General features: G+C 43.6%; 1 protein-coding gene across 1 annotated transcript; it reads left to right on the top strand.

The window, feature by feature from the left end:
• The first annotated feature begins 4,896 nt into the window (after positions 1-4,896).
• DNAJA1 (DnaJ heat shock protein family (Hsp40) member A1) lies at positions 4,897-13,214 on the top strand. The gene is made up of 8 exons (XM_026111163.2): positions 4,897-5,173; positions 5,411-5,588; positions 6,682-6,786; positions 6,902-7,129; positions 8,605-8,719; positions 10,483-10,598; positions 11,183-11,283; positions 11,928-13,214. Exons 1-8 carry the CDS (start codon positions 5,042-5,044, stop codon positions 12,144-12,146), a joined length of 1,194 nt encoding a protein of 397 aa, XP_025966948.1. The 5' UTR covers positions 4,897-5,041; the 3' UTR covers positions 12,147-13,214.
• The last annotated feature ends 1,882 nt before the right edge of the window (positions 13,215-15,096 follow it).

The following is a 15,096-nucleotide window of genomic DNA, read 5'->3' as shown; positions in this document are numbered from 1 at the left end:
GGCTAACGTGAGAGCGATGCAAATAATCAGAGCAAAAGCTCAAGTCCCATTAAGCAGAGGTCTCCGGCAGAATGTGTGCGTGTCAGCGAGCTGCATTGGTAGTCATTATGCTTCAGGGCAGCCAGCACAGCAATCGACTGGCTGTCCAGGGCCTCCTGTGCCAGAGAAGGAGATCCAGCACGCCCGTAACCCTCCCACCTTCAGGCAGCAGACACACGGTCCACCAGCTGGCTGGGGTCTGTGGGGGCTTTACCAGGGAACTTGTGTGCCTGTAAACACTATGGGGAAGCAATTGCACGGGTCTGCTAGGTGCCTGGGGTCTTTCATGCAGGCGAGGCCTCAGCGGAGATAAAGCATGCACTTAACCATTATGCTTAAACCTCACACCACAGCCAGGGTCCAACCCTTGGCCAAATTGTAAATTAGCTTGAACCTGACCAAGGTGTTTAAATTAAAAGGCAGCAGCAGCTGTGAGGGGAAAGGGGATTTGTTTGGCTCAGCTGCTCTGTGATGGCTCATCTGCAGGCTTTCCCAAATCCTTGAGGACAGAGCCTTGTGTGAGGTGATGGGAATTCATGCTTTTGCAAATGTACCCAGAGTGTTATAATTGATGATCAAATTGTATAACTCACTTAAGGAGTATATTCAGGAACACCTCAGCTATTTAACCAACAAACTATATTGGTCATAGAGCAGGCAAAGGCCCAGGAAAACAGGCTAACACCAAACCCTGTATACTCTGTTCCCTGGAAGATGGAAAAACAGTTACATAAATAAAATTGCAAAAGGATTTCCTCATTTAAAAGGAAAAGTCAGGCTATATGGGGCAAGATATGAAAACTACCAGTTCTGTTGAAAACCATACCTTTGGGAGGAAAAAGGTACAAATGTTAACTTCATTACCCTATCAAAGAAAATAACACCTATGACTCATAGGATGAGTGCAGAAAGGAAATGAAGTGAGAAAGAGCTGCTTGCAGGGATAGTGAACAGAGATGGAGGAGTTAAATGTTTGAAGGCTGGAAGTCAAAGCTACTGGAGAGATGATAGCTGATGCATGCTATCCTGCTGCAGAAGTTAATCACAAGAATGTGAGAAACATAAAAGCCCTAGAAGCACATTTGCAGAACAAGAAGAGGCCTATAATATGAAGAGTCAGCATCTTTAACTGCCAACACCATTATAAGAAACCAGAGGGGTTGGAAAATGCCTCAATATGGAATGATCATAAAGAAAAGTTGATATAAAGAAACAGCTCAAACTTAAGTAATGGATGTAAATAATCTTAAAAGAAATGGTTTCAGCAGTTACAGTTAAAGCCAAACTAGAATAGCCTGATGGTCTCGGTAGGTCTGTTTGTTTTATAAGGTCATCCATTGAAGAACAACTTGAATAGAAACAGCCAGACCCAATGATAAAATTGTTCATTTCAGCAATTTTTTTAAACAAGTGTGTAAGTAACAGAATGAATCTAGGAACTAGAGTAGAAGGCTAGATAGTAAAGGAAGATGGCATAGACAAGTAAGTATGCATACCTGCCTGGTAACCAAGCTTAACAGCTGTATTCTAGTGTTTCTAAAAGTTAACCCTGTATGATCCTACATAATGTGTCGACACCTTCCCTTGAAAAGAAATGAAAGAAAATAAATGAAAGTAAAATTATGCATAACAACTCTGGATTTTTAAGTGTAAAGTTGTCTGTTTATTATCGATAAGATGGTTGAGATGGAGGAAAGCAAAAGGAAAAAAGAGTTGTGACCAATTATATCTGAAGCTCCTACAAAGGAAAACATTCCAGCCTGGGGAACAAAGATGATTATTAATCTTTTGCTATCTCTTATCTTCAATAGGCAACACAGGAAACAGAGTATCCCATTCCAGTCTTATAGATATCAACCTATGTATGTTTTGTGTGTGCATATTTATGAGTATCATCACATATTTACAAAAGATGCTGCACAATGTTGAGAGAGATGGATTGCTGACAAACTAAACTCCTCTGAGGCCTGAGATTGGGGCCTAACTGCAATACCTTCAATAACTCTGCTACCCTCTTCACCATGTCATCAGTATGATTAACAACAGATTGGTAAAAGAGTCAACGAATGAGTAAATAGGTGAGCAGTCCAGAAGGGTTATTAATCACCAAGGTTATGAATAATTGAATACCATCACAAGCCTATCGTACATATAAGAAAAAAAATATTCTTGGAATAGTGCCCTTAAGACTGCAGGGCTGCTACACATGAAAACACATCCAATTGTAATGTTGTTTTTGCTAATCGCATTAAGTATTGCCTAAATCTATGTGGTTACATGCAGCATAACTCCTGCTGATTACAACACCTTATTTGGGGACTGATTCATCCTCCCAAAAACGCCTGTGAGGCAAGAGCAGACCTTGCCACAGCACAGCCTTATCGGTGAACAGTCAGTTGTTATGATTGAGGTGGGCATCTGCAGGGCCAACTACTGCGCTCAGGAGATTTGAGATATTGCTGGATAGTCATCATATTAACTGCATTGAACCCATTACAACACGTCAACGCAATCTGAGGGGTGGAAAACCCTACACTGAAGCCTGCATAAAAGCACTGTCCAGTTGAAAAGGTCTCACAAAAAAGTTAAGATTAAGAAGTAAATCCGTAACTCTGGATCTGAAGTACTGTGCAGTAAGTTGTAGCAGGTAAGTGAATTAATAAATCAGACTACAGCTTCCATATGCAAAATATTACCTGCCAAAAATACCTCAGCCTCCTTCTATGCAGCTGATTGGTTGTCATGAGTCACACTAATATGAACATTTGGAGGGGAACTGGCAACACTGGAGAGCCTTTGAATGGATGACATTGACCTTAAATAATATACAATCATTGCTTACAAAATGAAAAGCAGCATGATGTCATAGAAATACAAGTGTTACATTGGAATCAACGCATTATCCAGACTGCAAGGCAAGTAGCTAATGCAGCTCCTGCACAGTGGCTGGAAATCTTTGGTGGCTTTATTTCAGTGATACTGCTATTCTACACCTATTCTCGCACCCAGTATTTGTTTCACTTCTCGCTGCCCTTACATTATTAATCGTAGTAATCAGTTTGTAAGAATCTTTCTACTAGCCAAAAGGCTGCTGGTGTAACCTACAAATTACAGTATCTTCAGGAAAGGTCAACTGTGTGTGGATCAAGAGGTAGAGTGTAGTAATCCTAACTGGAATACATCAAGGAGTGTAGTGGTCCACGTAATAGTCGACCTGAGTAGGCACAAGCCTGTGCTGTGCTGCACATACCTCTCAGCTGCAGGATGGACTGAGATGGCTAATTGTAATGGAGGCAGCTGTAGGCAGCTCCCACTTGGCACCAACGACCACAGCACCTGCGTGTCCTTATCTTCATCTAGAAATGAAACAGCATTTTCTCATATGAATGTCCTTTTGCTGGACAGTAGGAGTGATCAATAGAACTGTTTTCCTCAAAAAAAATCCTGTAAGAGCGCTAGAGACCAAAACGCTGGTGAATCTCAGCGCAGTGTATCAGTGCAGTGTGCCCTGTCCTGAGAGGTCCATCCAATGCTGTATCACCTTGAAGTTCCCAGCATCAGAAAGGATGTAAGATTTAATTGCCAATCTTTTATTCCACTCATATCTTTGAATATTCTGATTAAACATCTTATTATACTCAAAGATTCAGGTGAGCATTCCTTGTTACTCAGCTAGAAAGAATTGGCACCTACATGGTGCACATTAGCATGCAGAGGCACTCAGCACAGGCGGCCAAGTATGGATCTCCAATTCAAGAGCTAGCTAGTGAAATACAGTGGCAGTCATTTGCATTTGCGTATTTCAGGGGTTGCAGCCGGGACAGGAAAATGTGCATGGTTCTGTGCGGAGGTGCTCTGAGTCACCACACTGCTGCTGTGTGAGCATCCCTGGCTATTCTTGTGACTGGCCCTTTCATTGCTTCTCAGAAATATCAGTTTGAATTCAAAGCTGCATTTCCAGTTATAGCCAGCGATAACTTCCTGAACAACATCAGAAGCATTTAAGCTTAGGAGTAGGCTGTTAATGGTTTAAGGCTTCTAATATAAACACGTGTAACATTTTAATGTGAAAATAGTAACCATTATTGCTCCTTGATACTTTACAGGAAAACACAGCACATGCACTGCTGAAGTGAGGTCCAAAATAGGGACATTTTTTCCCCCCCTTGCTTTCCTTTTCCCAACGGGGTCTGAGCACCCATAACCGAGGACTGTGTACTCCTCTAGGTAAAATGGGAGGCAGGAAGGAAAGGACAACATGGGTGAAGGCTTCGGGGTTTCGGTTTTGATATCCTCCCGTCTACAGCAGCTCTCGTAACCGACTTACTTAATTCCGCGGCAGGGTTTCCCCCGACCTTTCTGGAAAGGCCGAGGGTAGGGTTTGTTTCACCCGCTGCGCCGGTCACCCGGGAGCTCCCCGCCCCCTCAGCGGAGGCGGCGGCTCACATGATTTCCTCCTCTCCCGGGCGCCCTCACAAGGACGAGACTGGCGGCGCCGGCCCACAGCCGCAGAGCAGCCCGCCCTCCCGCCTCAGGCAGCGCGCGCGCCCGGCGGGCGCCGTTACGGCCGTTGCTGCGCAGGCGCGGTGACCCCGCCGCCTCCGCCCCCAGGGCATGTCGGGAGCCGTAGTTCGCGGGCGGCGCTGGGAGCATGCGCGGCGCCGGCCGCGGCCTGGGGGCGGTGCATGCTGGGAGTGGCGTCAGTAGGCGGGCCGAAGCGCTCGCCGGGCAGCGTGTCCTGGCGCTGACGGATGGGGAGAGGCGATTGGCCAACCCCCCTCCACCTCCCTCTCCCATTGGCTGGCCTCCCTTTGAACCCGTGCGGCCGGCGGGGCGGGATTTCCGGGGAGGGGCCGCGCCGGCTTAAAAGAGCCCGGATGCGGGGACCGGCTCGGAACTTTCCAGAAAAGTCAGGAGCTGGGTGAGGAGCCGCCGCCGGGCGCGGGAGCACCCGCCGCTGAGGGGGCCGGAGCGGAGCGCCGCGTTCCCGCCGGCCGCCGCCATGGTGAAGGAGACGACGTACTACGATGTGCTAGGCGTGAAGCCCAACGCGTCGGCCGAGGAGCTGAAGAAGGCGTACCGCAAACTGGCGCTCAAGTACCACCCTGACAAGAACCCCAACGAGGGCGAGAAGGTCGGGGGCGGCGGGCGGCTCTCCCGGGGGGGCGGGGGCTCTCCAGGGGGCGGGGGGTGGATGGCTGTGCAGCGGGGCTAACACGGGGGATGGAGTGGGGAGACCGGGGGAGGCATCATTTGGGGGGGCTGGCAGGAATGAGAGGGCCCTGGCGGGAGGTGTGGGGAGGGCGCTGACAGGGTCCTGTTTGGGGGCTTAAGGTCAGGGCGTCCGAGACATGACACATGTCTTTCACAGTTCAAGCAGATCTCGCAAGCTTACGAGGTACTGTCTGACCCAAAGAAGAGAGATCTGTATGACAAAGGCGGCGAGCAGGCCATCAAAGAGGGAGGCTCTGGTAGTAGCTTCGGGTCACCCATGGACATATTTGATATGTTCTTTGGCGGTGGTGGGAGGATGCAGAGGGAGAGACGAGGTAAGGTGCCTTCTTCTGACACTTCCGCAAACTTTCCAGTGTGATTGTTATGGCAGAAAGGATTGCAGTCGCTTGCACGAATGCTGTAGGTGTAACACTGCAAATAACGTTAAAATAAAGTTACAGGCATGTTCTGGAAATAAGATAAAGCATTATCCCTAACTCTTAAAACCTGAAATGAGCAGAAAGAGGCCATTCAGTTTATACAGTGGTAGTTTGATCTCTTATGCACTGTCTCATGTTAATATCTAACCAGATTTCATGTTTGGAAAACCTTTATCTAAGTGTAAGCTCAGCTTTTAATAACCTGCGTTGGACACAGGACAGTAGCCTATCTTAAAATGCTTTGCAACTGAGTTATCGTAAGTGTACTGTCCAAATGTGAATATTTACGTGACTTTTAGTTGAAGGTAACTACAGCTAAACAAGGCAACCAAAGCAGCTTCAGTCTGTGAAACCGTGTTTTCTAGTGATATTGAGTGGAGTTAGTCTGAAGCTACAGTAAAAATCTGCTCAAAATTAAAATCTGGATTAAACATACAAGGATTCTAATTGTAATTAAACTGTTTAAGAATCATGCTGCGTATCTCAATTCTCCTGGTAATAAAGAGAAGAAAAAAGTATTTGCATCAAAATGTTGTATTGTTTTGGTTTGGTTTGTTTTTTTTTGTATCAAGATATTCCTAGTAAGCAAGAACTTGTTATGCTTTTTGAAATTAAGCGTGCAGTAAGTGACTGCAGTAAGTGCAGTAAATTCTAATTGATTTCTGACTGTATTACTCAATTCAGTTTCCAGAAATCCCCTTGTGAGAGGGAAGTTTTGCTTGCTGTAGACTAGTAGCGTTTCCTACTTCCTCGTAGTTGTACAAATGTTCAGTCACTTTAGATAATACTAAAAGCTTGCATGTAATGCTTAAATTTGAGTTTACATATGTTTTGTTTTCATTATTATTTGCATTTTCATAGAAAAGTCTTCTGATTTACTCAGTTTGTAAAGATTTGTTTTAGTGTGACTTGAGCAGAGTGACATAGGAAATTTTCTGTTTTAAAACTAAACTTTCAGACGTGAGTAAATACCCTCTTTCTGTTACAGGCAAAAATGTCGTTCATCAGTTGTCAGTAAGTTTAGAAGACATGTACAATGGTGCAACAAGGAAACTAGCTTTGCAAAAGAATGTTATCTGTGACAAATGTGAAGGTAACTATCACTGAAACTACACATCAGTTACTTCTGGAACTGCAAGTTAATTTTTGCTGTTTGCTTTCTTCCGGTAATACATAATAATCCATCTCCAATTTTTCCTCTTTTTCAGGTCGCGGTGGTAAGAAGGGTGCTGTAGAATGTTGTCCTAATTGCAGAGGCACAGGCATGCAAATCAGAATTCATCAGATTGGGCCAGGAATGGTGCAACAAATTCAGTCTGTGTGCATGGAGTGTCAGGGGCATGGGGAGCGTATCAGCCCCAAGGACCGGTGTAAGAGTTGCAATGGCAGAAAAATTGTTAGAGAGAAGAAGATTTTAGAAGTTCACATTGACAAAGGTGAGAGGATGGTGATAATTCGAAGTTCTAAATTTGAATATACTGACACTGACTTTGCAGCACTAAAACAGAAGCTTTAGTAAGTGCATGGTATTGATTTAGTATTATGGTGAGTAATACTACTGAATGCAAATTAAGTAAAGTAGCCTGTTGCTACCTTTAGAAAGTGGGAGGCTTGTTTTAGGGAAGGGCGATTATTTCTGTATTGGTGTTTAATTTCTTCACACAAAACTAAGAATGAATTCTAAAACCTGTGTTGTGATAAGCAGTAAGTTGTTTTTGTCTCGTGCAACTGGGTAGGCAAAAATCTTGGTCAGTTAACTAGACCGATCAAATCAGATGCAGATATATTGTTTGTTGGTTCAGCTTGCCTAGCGAGTTTTGTTAGCCCGTTGGGAAACCCTGCAGACTCCGATCACTTCTACTGTGCTTCAGTGTGAAGGGGAACCAGGTCTGCTATAGTAATAGGGTGCAAAGACAGTACTAAGCCTATAATGCTTAGTGCTAAGTTTGCTATGCAACCCTGACAGTGTTGCTCGGTACAAGTGTTCTTTGTTAGGCAAAATGTAATTCAGTATGTAAACCCTCACAGCGATGGGGTCATGTGAACTGTCGAGTGACAAATGCATCTCCTCTGAGTAGTCTGCTCGAAAGTTGGTGGGAGAAGTCTCTGGAATGATAGGGCTTCTAAGACAGAACATGCTGACACGCACGTGGCTTGCTACAGATTTGCACCTGATCATCATCTGTAACTATTTTACATATATGTGCGAGCACACTTCTTGTAATACCTTTATTTTGTTGTTTTTTTTTCCCCCGAAGGAAAAATCCTACAATATTTTGCAGTTCGGTAGGAATATACTGTGGCCATTTAAAACATGGAAATGATGAAAAAAGCTAAATCTTTCCATTGTAGAAAGCCAGACTCCACAAGCTAGCATGAGGCAATATATGGTACAGTGATTTCCCTGTAGGTGAAATGTTTTTCCTAAGTGATGATTACTCTGCTAGGAAGAGCGCTTCTTAGCCTTTGCAGGCACTGATGTTTCGCGTCACAGGCACAGATCATGTTTCACAAGTAGCTCTGCTGCTGATACTTACAAAACTCAAGAAGCTGATTGGTCGTTTATTCTCCAAACAAGCTTTGTATGCAGTATTGTTTCTATGTTGTTTTTGTAGTGCTTGTGCATGTAATGGAAGCTATTTTGATAATGTTTCCCTCAAGGATTTTATCTTGGCAGGTGGCTGTTTTGAACTACAGTTAAGCTTAATGATCATGAGATGTAGCTCAGGATAGCAGCACTAAAATCTTTTGGACATGTGAGTTGATGAAGATATGTAATGCTATAAGGGAAGGTCCTGATGTTCCACTTTCAAGATCTAGAGATCTCATAGTACCAGCTTGTACTTACTAAAATAGTTCATGTTGTTGCTTTTAGTTTAAAAGGCTGACATACTTGTTTTTCCTGCAACAGGAATGAAGGATGGTCAGAAAATAACATTCCATGGTGAAGGGGACCAAGAGCCAGGACTAGAGCCAGGGGACATAATTATTGTCTTGGATCAAAAAGATCACTCTACATTTACAAGGTAAATCTCCACAAGTCTTTTGTGTTTACTTTTGAGATGCTTATCCACAAGCTTTCTTGGTGACCACTGGCTTTTTAGTTAATGGAAACATCAGTAGGTAGGATCATATAGCTAGAATTCATCCATGAGGTTTTTGTTGGTCAGAGGAACATTGACTTGTGCAGGAATACTGGTACAGCTCATCACACTATTGGTGTTCTGACAATGCAAAACATTTCTGTGAGCCTTTGCAGTAGAAGGGGAAGGAAGGCAAATAGAATGGAGTTACAGTTATTGAGCGTTTACAAACCTTGAATTTTAAGAACTCTTAAGTATTTTGCTTAATAGCTGTGAATATCTGCAAAAGTTGTTGTCCTCAAGATTCCTTGTTCTTTCTAGGATAGTTTTCCATCACTTAACTCAGAAAATTGATCTTTTGGTGTAGGCAGCTGGTTATTGCTCATTTAGCTTCAGGGCAGAGGGAGCTTCCAGTGCTTTACTTTTCCTTAGGGATCCTGTTTATGGCAAACTTGTGTATAGCGTATTCCTTTCTGATGAAAGTCAAGGTGGTCTATCTGCTGGCAAAGGTGGTTCTCCCCCATTCATTCAAGTTGCTGTTTGTGGAATTAGTCTGTATGATTTCTTTTTTCCAATAAAAACACTGGTCACTTAACAAATTTCTTTTGTGGTACTTAGTATCTTACTGGTTCTGTTTAGAACAGTAACAAGGTCAATTGATTTGGGAAGGCATTTGTGTCTTGGAGGGAGGGGAAACATGTCTGACAACGGTCAATCCCTTTGGTTGTCCTTAAGTACAAATGACAAATCAAAAGTTCTTATTAAACATGTAGCTGGTCTGAATGACTGTCCTATATGGTGCTGAACTCTGGGAGTTGGTGCCAAAACTCTGTGCTGAAGCGCATTGAGCTCACAGGTTAAACAGTCGGTTCTGACCACTTTTGATAAGCTTAGTGAGCTGTTTTTCTTAATTCTAATGAAACCAGACATTGAACCAGCTATGCCAAAGAGTCATTCCGGGCCATACTTCTGCATGGTACCTGGCACTTGAAGTTGTCCATTGCTGTCCGTCTTCCTGCCCACTGCCATCAGCTCTAGTGTCTTTAGGTTTCCCTTGATATTTCTGGTCTTATGGGGTTATGCTGAAGTCATGCTGCTTCTAGGACAGATGTAATGTTTCTCCTGTCCCTTCAGAGGCTAAAATTATCTTTGCAGGCAAGTCTCCTTCCAGAGACCTTTAAAATAGTGTGCGTGAGGTAGCTTAAGTTCTTCTAATGTGCTTGAGGTTTTCTCAGCCCTTGGACACATACAGACATCGCTTGCACTGTCTTAATGAAGTCAGGATGGGCAGTTAAAACAACTATATTTTCTGTTCTAGGTATTTCTTGGTGTTGTCTAGAAGATGGTTTCATAATAACCCATCACTTTGATTTGCCCCCTGTTTAATCTTCCCTGGGAGGCTGAGAGATGAACTTTCCTATAAGTGGGAAGGAGCAATGAAATAAAACTGAATGCAGTTGAGCCTTGCTCTTCTTATTTAAACAAATAATTTCAAAAACTTCTACACTTTGAATAGCTGGTTTTGCTCAGTAATGGCTCACAGCATGGGTATTATTCCTGTAATTGCTGGTTTCTGGTGCTGCATCAGTATTTGATATTCTTTAATTGCTCATGCTTGTTAGTATTGGTATGTCAGTTATTTTCCTTGGATATGGTCTTTTCACTGCTTCCTTCTGTCTGACTCTTTTTGTTTGGTTCTGCCTTAGACAAGATGAAGATCTTCTTTTATCCATGGATATACAACTGGTTGAAGCATTATGTGGCTTTCAAAAACCTATCACAACGCTGGATAACAGAACTATAATTATTACCTCCCATCCTGGTAAGTATTGGTTTGCTTTCTCCCAAATGTCCCTGTATCCAACAAATGTAAACTGGAAAGTAAACAGTAAGTTTAAGGGAACAGAAGCAACTGACCAACTTCACACAAGAGATGTGCTGGTACTGAGTATTTTTCCTAGTCTTTACAGTACAAATTTTTAACAAACAGGGATTTTGGATAGTGGCCAGCACTAGCTAACTCTTTCTTTGCGTGATATAGTAACAGACCTTACCTCATGGACATACTTTTATCCTGAGGATACCTCATGAGAATTGAAGGCCGTGGGTCTCTGAAAACTACTTTTTCAGCCTTGGAACTGATGGAGCACTTAACATATTTGTAAGTATGCTTCCCTTGGGAAGCATAACAAGGTTAAAAGAATGTAATGTAGATATCAACCTGGTCTCCTACTCAGAAGTTACCAGGCAGTAAGTCCCTGATAGACTACTGCCTATCAGTGTAGCTGTCTAAACCCACTGTAGAAGGCTACATGAATACATACCTAAGGGAGTTAAAAGTAAAGCTGCTTTTGCTGCCTGTATGACTCCCCCCCCCTTTTTTCCTTTTGACTTTTCTTTTTTTAGGCCAGGTTGTCAAGCATGGTGCTATTAAGTGTGTGTTGAACGAAGGTATGCCAATTTATCGCAGACCATATGAAAAAGGACGTCTGATCATAGAGTTTAGGGTAAGTGGACCAGCTTACTAGTGTGGCATTCTTCATCACTGAATATCCAACATATATCTGAATATCTGACAACAGTCGGAAAATATGATCTAACAAACAGGGTTATAGGCTAGACCAAAGCAAAAGCTTCCCAAACATCTCTATACTGAATATATATTAAGTACCAGAAGAATTTCTTTGGATACATTGCGAATTTCCGTTTGGTTGATGTGTTTAGTTTGTATCATCTTGTAGGAAGGACTGAATTGTACTCTGTGTTAGAGCAAGGGAGTAGGCTGGAAAACACTGTCTTCTCTGGAGAGAAGCTTGTGGGAGCTGTGGCAGCGGGCTTTGCTACAGTTTTAGGGGAGACTTAAGCATGTTTGTTATGTTGGGATATACCCCTGCTTTGCTTCTATGGGGATTCTAGATGATATCCTGGGGCAGAACAAGTACTAAATAAAACTTGGTTAAGTTGCCAGATCTAGTAGAAGTTAACTTCCTGCAGCCATGAAACACTGGCACAGTGACTTAATCCCAGTGATGAAGAAATAACTAAGTCATCTGTGATAAAGCTGACTTTGGCAGAAATTTGACCTGTAATTGCAGATGGAGAAAGGCCAGTCCAGGCAAACTACAGTAACTGCAGCTTTTAATGATTTCAGGTGAACTTTCCAGAGAGTGGCTTCCTCTCCTCAGATAAGCTGTCTTTACTGGAAAAACTCCTACCAACAAGGCAGGAGATAGAAGAAACTGAGGAAATGGAACAAGTGGATTTAGTGGACTTTGATCCATCTCAAAAAAGGAAACACCACTATAACGGAGAAGCCTATGAAGATGATGAGCATCACCCCAGAGGTGGCGTTCAATGTCAGACATCATAAAAGGGCCAGTGAATAACTTGTGATGCTTGTTTTGTATGCATTAGTGGATGAGTGAAGGACTACAAGCAGTTCACCCTCACTTCCTGCTATTTGTTGTTTATTCAGCCATAGTTGTTTCTAAAAGCATAAAGAAATAAACTAAGTAATTAAACTGACTTTGCAATTTGTATAAAGCTCCAGGATGCAAACTCAGATGAAGTTGATTGCACTTCACCCCTGCCTGTTGGTCAAGAAAACTCCCTTCCCTGCTTGTTTTTATTTCAAGCTTTGTAATTCCTGTATGTGTGCAATTGCCCAGGCTTAGACTAAGATTCTGTGGTGTTCCTTTTGGTATTCTAGATCTTATACTCTGTTAATAAAGTATGCACAAGTACTTATAATTCATGGTAAGATATAGTTAAATTTTGTACTAATTAGGATAACTTGTTAATGCTCTGGGCTTTTACTGGTGTTTATCAAGTAAGGACTGGCTCTAATGCAACCATATAATATGTGAACCTGAGAAGGATGTGGTCAGTCTTCACAGGCCCATTAAAGTTGTGCAGGTCACCAGCTGTCTCAAGTTACTGCACTTAAGGTCAAATAGTCCCTTCCTTTGCCAGCTTTGGTCCTGATCTTTGAGCTAGATGTGAAGCTTTGTTTCATCACTGACTGCTGTTTGGTTGCTGTTCCACAGTGGGCTCTGTGTAAAGCTGGTGGGTATTTGGCTACTGCAGGAGCTTCTTTCACTACTATGCAGGAGTAAAAACCTCCAGGGCTTATTGACTCAGTGTGTTGTTTGGAATCTGTTCAGTTTGCTGGCATGTGAAGCTTGACTTCCACCTTGATTACTGAAATTACATACCCTTAAGTGGTATGTTAATGAAAGCTGTAGCAGCCCTGCTGTTGGGAGCATGTGAGCCTGTAGAAGAGAGAACCATAGATGTCAGTGAATGCAAGCAACTGATGCATCTAGGCTGTTCTGAAATTCATGTATTGTGTGCATTATTTTAAGCTGACTCTTGAAAAATTCTGTATGAATGTTCTAATTATTGTAGATGAAACATTTCCAATATAATTACAAAATTGTTCACTGCCTCTTTTCTTAGACCAGATGTTGGTTTAAAGAAGCCACCCCCCTCCCCGACTTGCATTTTAGACTGCTATTGACAGAAAAATCCTAGCAAAAAATGCTTTCATAAAAAATGCTGAGAAGGCTGGTCCAGATTTAACTTCCAGTATGGTAGTTTAGTCTTGTATTACCATCTGCCTTGGGATGCAGCATATACTGTATTGCTCTAAGGCAGAGATGTCATGAGAAGAACTGTCTTCAGTTTTTCTTGTTGGGAATAGCTGGTACAATGACCGTGTATGTGCTGTAATTTGAATCTCTGAAGCTGGGAAGTTCGGACTAGAAAGCATCTCTTGAGCAAGCTTGTTTAGCTAGCCCTTGCCATGAGTGGTATGGGCATCATTTTATGAAGACAGCTATTGAAATGGCTCTTGTCTCAAATGTAGTTCCTTTTCAGAGGCCTGCAGATTAGAGACACTGATTCACCTGCAACTTCTGTTCTGTTCTACAACCTTTTGCTTCCCAGAGGTGTTGTGTGTCCTCTCACCCCACCCATGGCTGCAGCAACACAGCTAAGGTAGTGTTTCTCTTGTTGCCTTTCTTTCAACAACATGGTGGCCCACTCCTGCTCCATGCTAGATGGGCAGGTAGGGGATCGGTCCCTGGCAGTGCAGCCTGGAAACTGATGCTGCTAATGCTGGAAGGGCAGCAGAAGCAACACTGGTTTATCATGCTGCTTGGAAACCACAGAATCACAGAACAGTGAGTGTAGATGATCTTTAAAGACCCCTTCCAACCTCATCTACTCCAACCCCTGTGCTCAAACAAGGTCACCTGGGGCAAGTTGTCCATGACCAAGTCTATGTGGCTTTTTAATATCTGTAAGGATGGAGACTTCACAACCACCCTGGGCAACCTGTTCCAGTGCTGTCACCCTCCCAGTAAAAAAGCTTTTCCTTATGGTCAGACAACTTCCTGTGTTTCAGTTTGTGCCCATTGCCTCTTGCCCTGTCACTGGACACTGCTGAGAAGAGTCTGGCCCCATCCTCTTTACACCTTCTCTTCAGGTACTCACACACATGGATAAGATCCCCCCCAGTCCTCTCTTTTCCAGGCCGAACTGTCTCAGCTCTCAACCTTTCCTCATGAGAGGTGTTCTGTGCCCTTAGTCATCTTTGTGGCCCTTTGCTGGACTCGTTCCAGTAGCTCCCATGTCTCTTGTATTGGGGAGCCCAGAACTGGACACAGTACTCCAGATGTGGCCTCACATTTCCTCACATACATCCTAATGCTACCCAGGACACCACTGGCCTTGGCCGCTGGGGCCCATTGCTAGCTCATGGTCAACTTGTCGTCCACCAAGACTCTTGGGTCCTTCTCTACAGAGCTGCTTTCCAGCAGGCCAGCCTCCAGGCTGTACTGGAGCATGCGGTTATGCCTCCGTGTGTGCAGGACTGCGCTTCTCTTTGTTGAACTTCATGAGGTTCCTCTCTGCCCATCTCTCCAGCCTGTCCAGGTCCCTCTGAATGGCAGCCCAGCCCTCTGGTGTATGAAACACTTCCCAGTTTTCTTATCATCAGCAAACTTGCTGAGGGTGCACTCTGTCCCTTCATCCAGGTCATTATGAACAAGTTTAACAGGATCGGCACCAGTATTGATCCCTGGGGTACACTGCCAGCTACAGGCCTCCAACTAGACTTTGTGCCACTGATCACAACCCTCTGAGCTGTGCCTTTCAGACAGTTGTCAATCCACCTCACTGTTTGCTCCTCTAGCCTGTACTACATCAGCTTGCTGATGAGGATGTTATAGGAGACTGCCAAAAGTCCTACTAATGTCAAGGTAGACAACAGCCACTGCTTTCCCCTCATCTACCCAGCCAGTCATCCCATCACAGAA

This window comes from Dromaius novaehollandiae, chromosome Z, assembly GCF_036370855.1.
Source record: "Dromaius novaehollandiae isolate bDroNov1 chromosome Z, bDroNov1.hap1, whole genome shotgun sequence".
In the NCBI taxonomy this organism is placed as follows: Eukaryota; Metazoa; Chordata; class Aves; order Casuariiformes; family Dromaiidae; genus Dromaius; species Dromaius novaehollandiae.
This window is presented reverse-complemented; position numbering and strand designations above follow the sequence as displayed.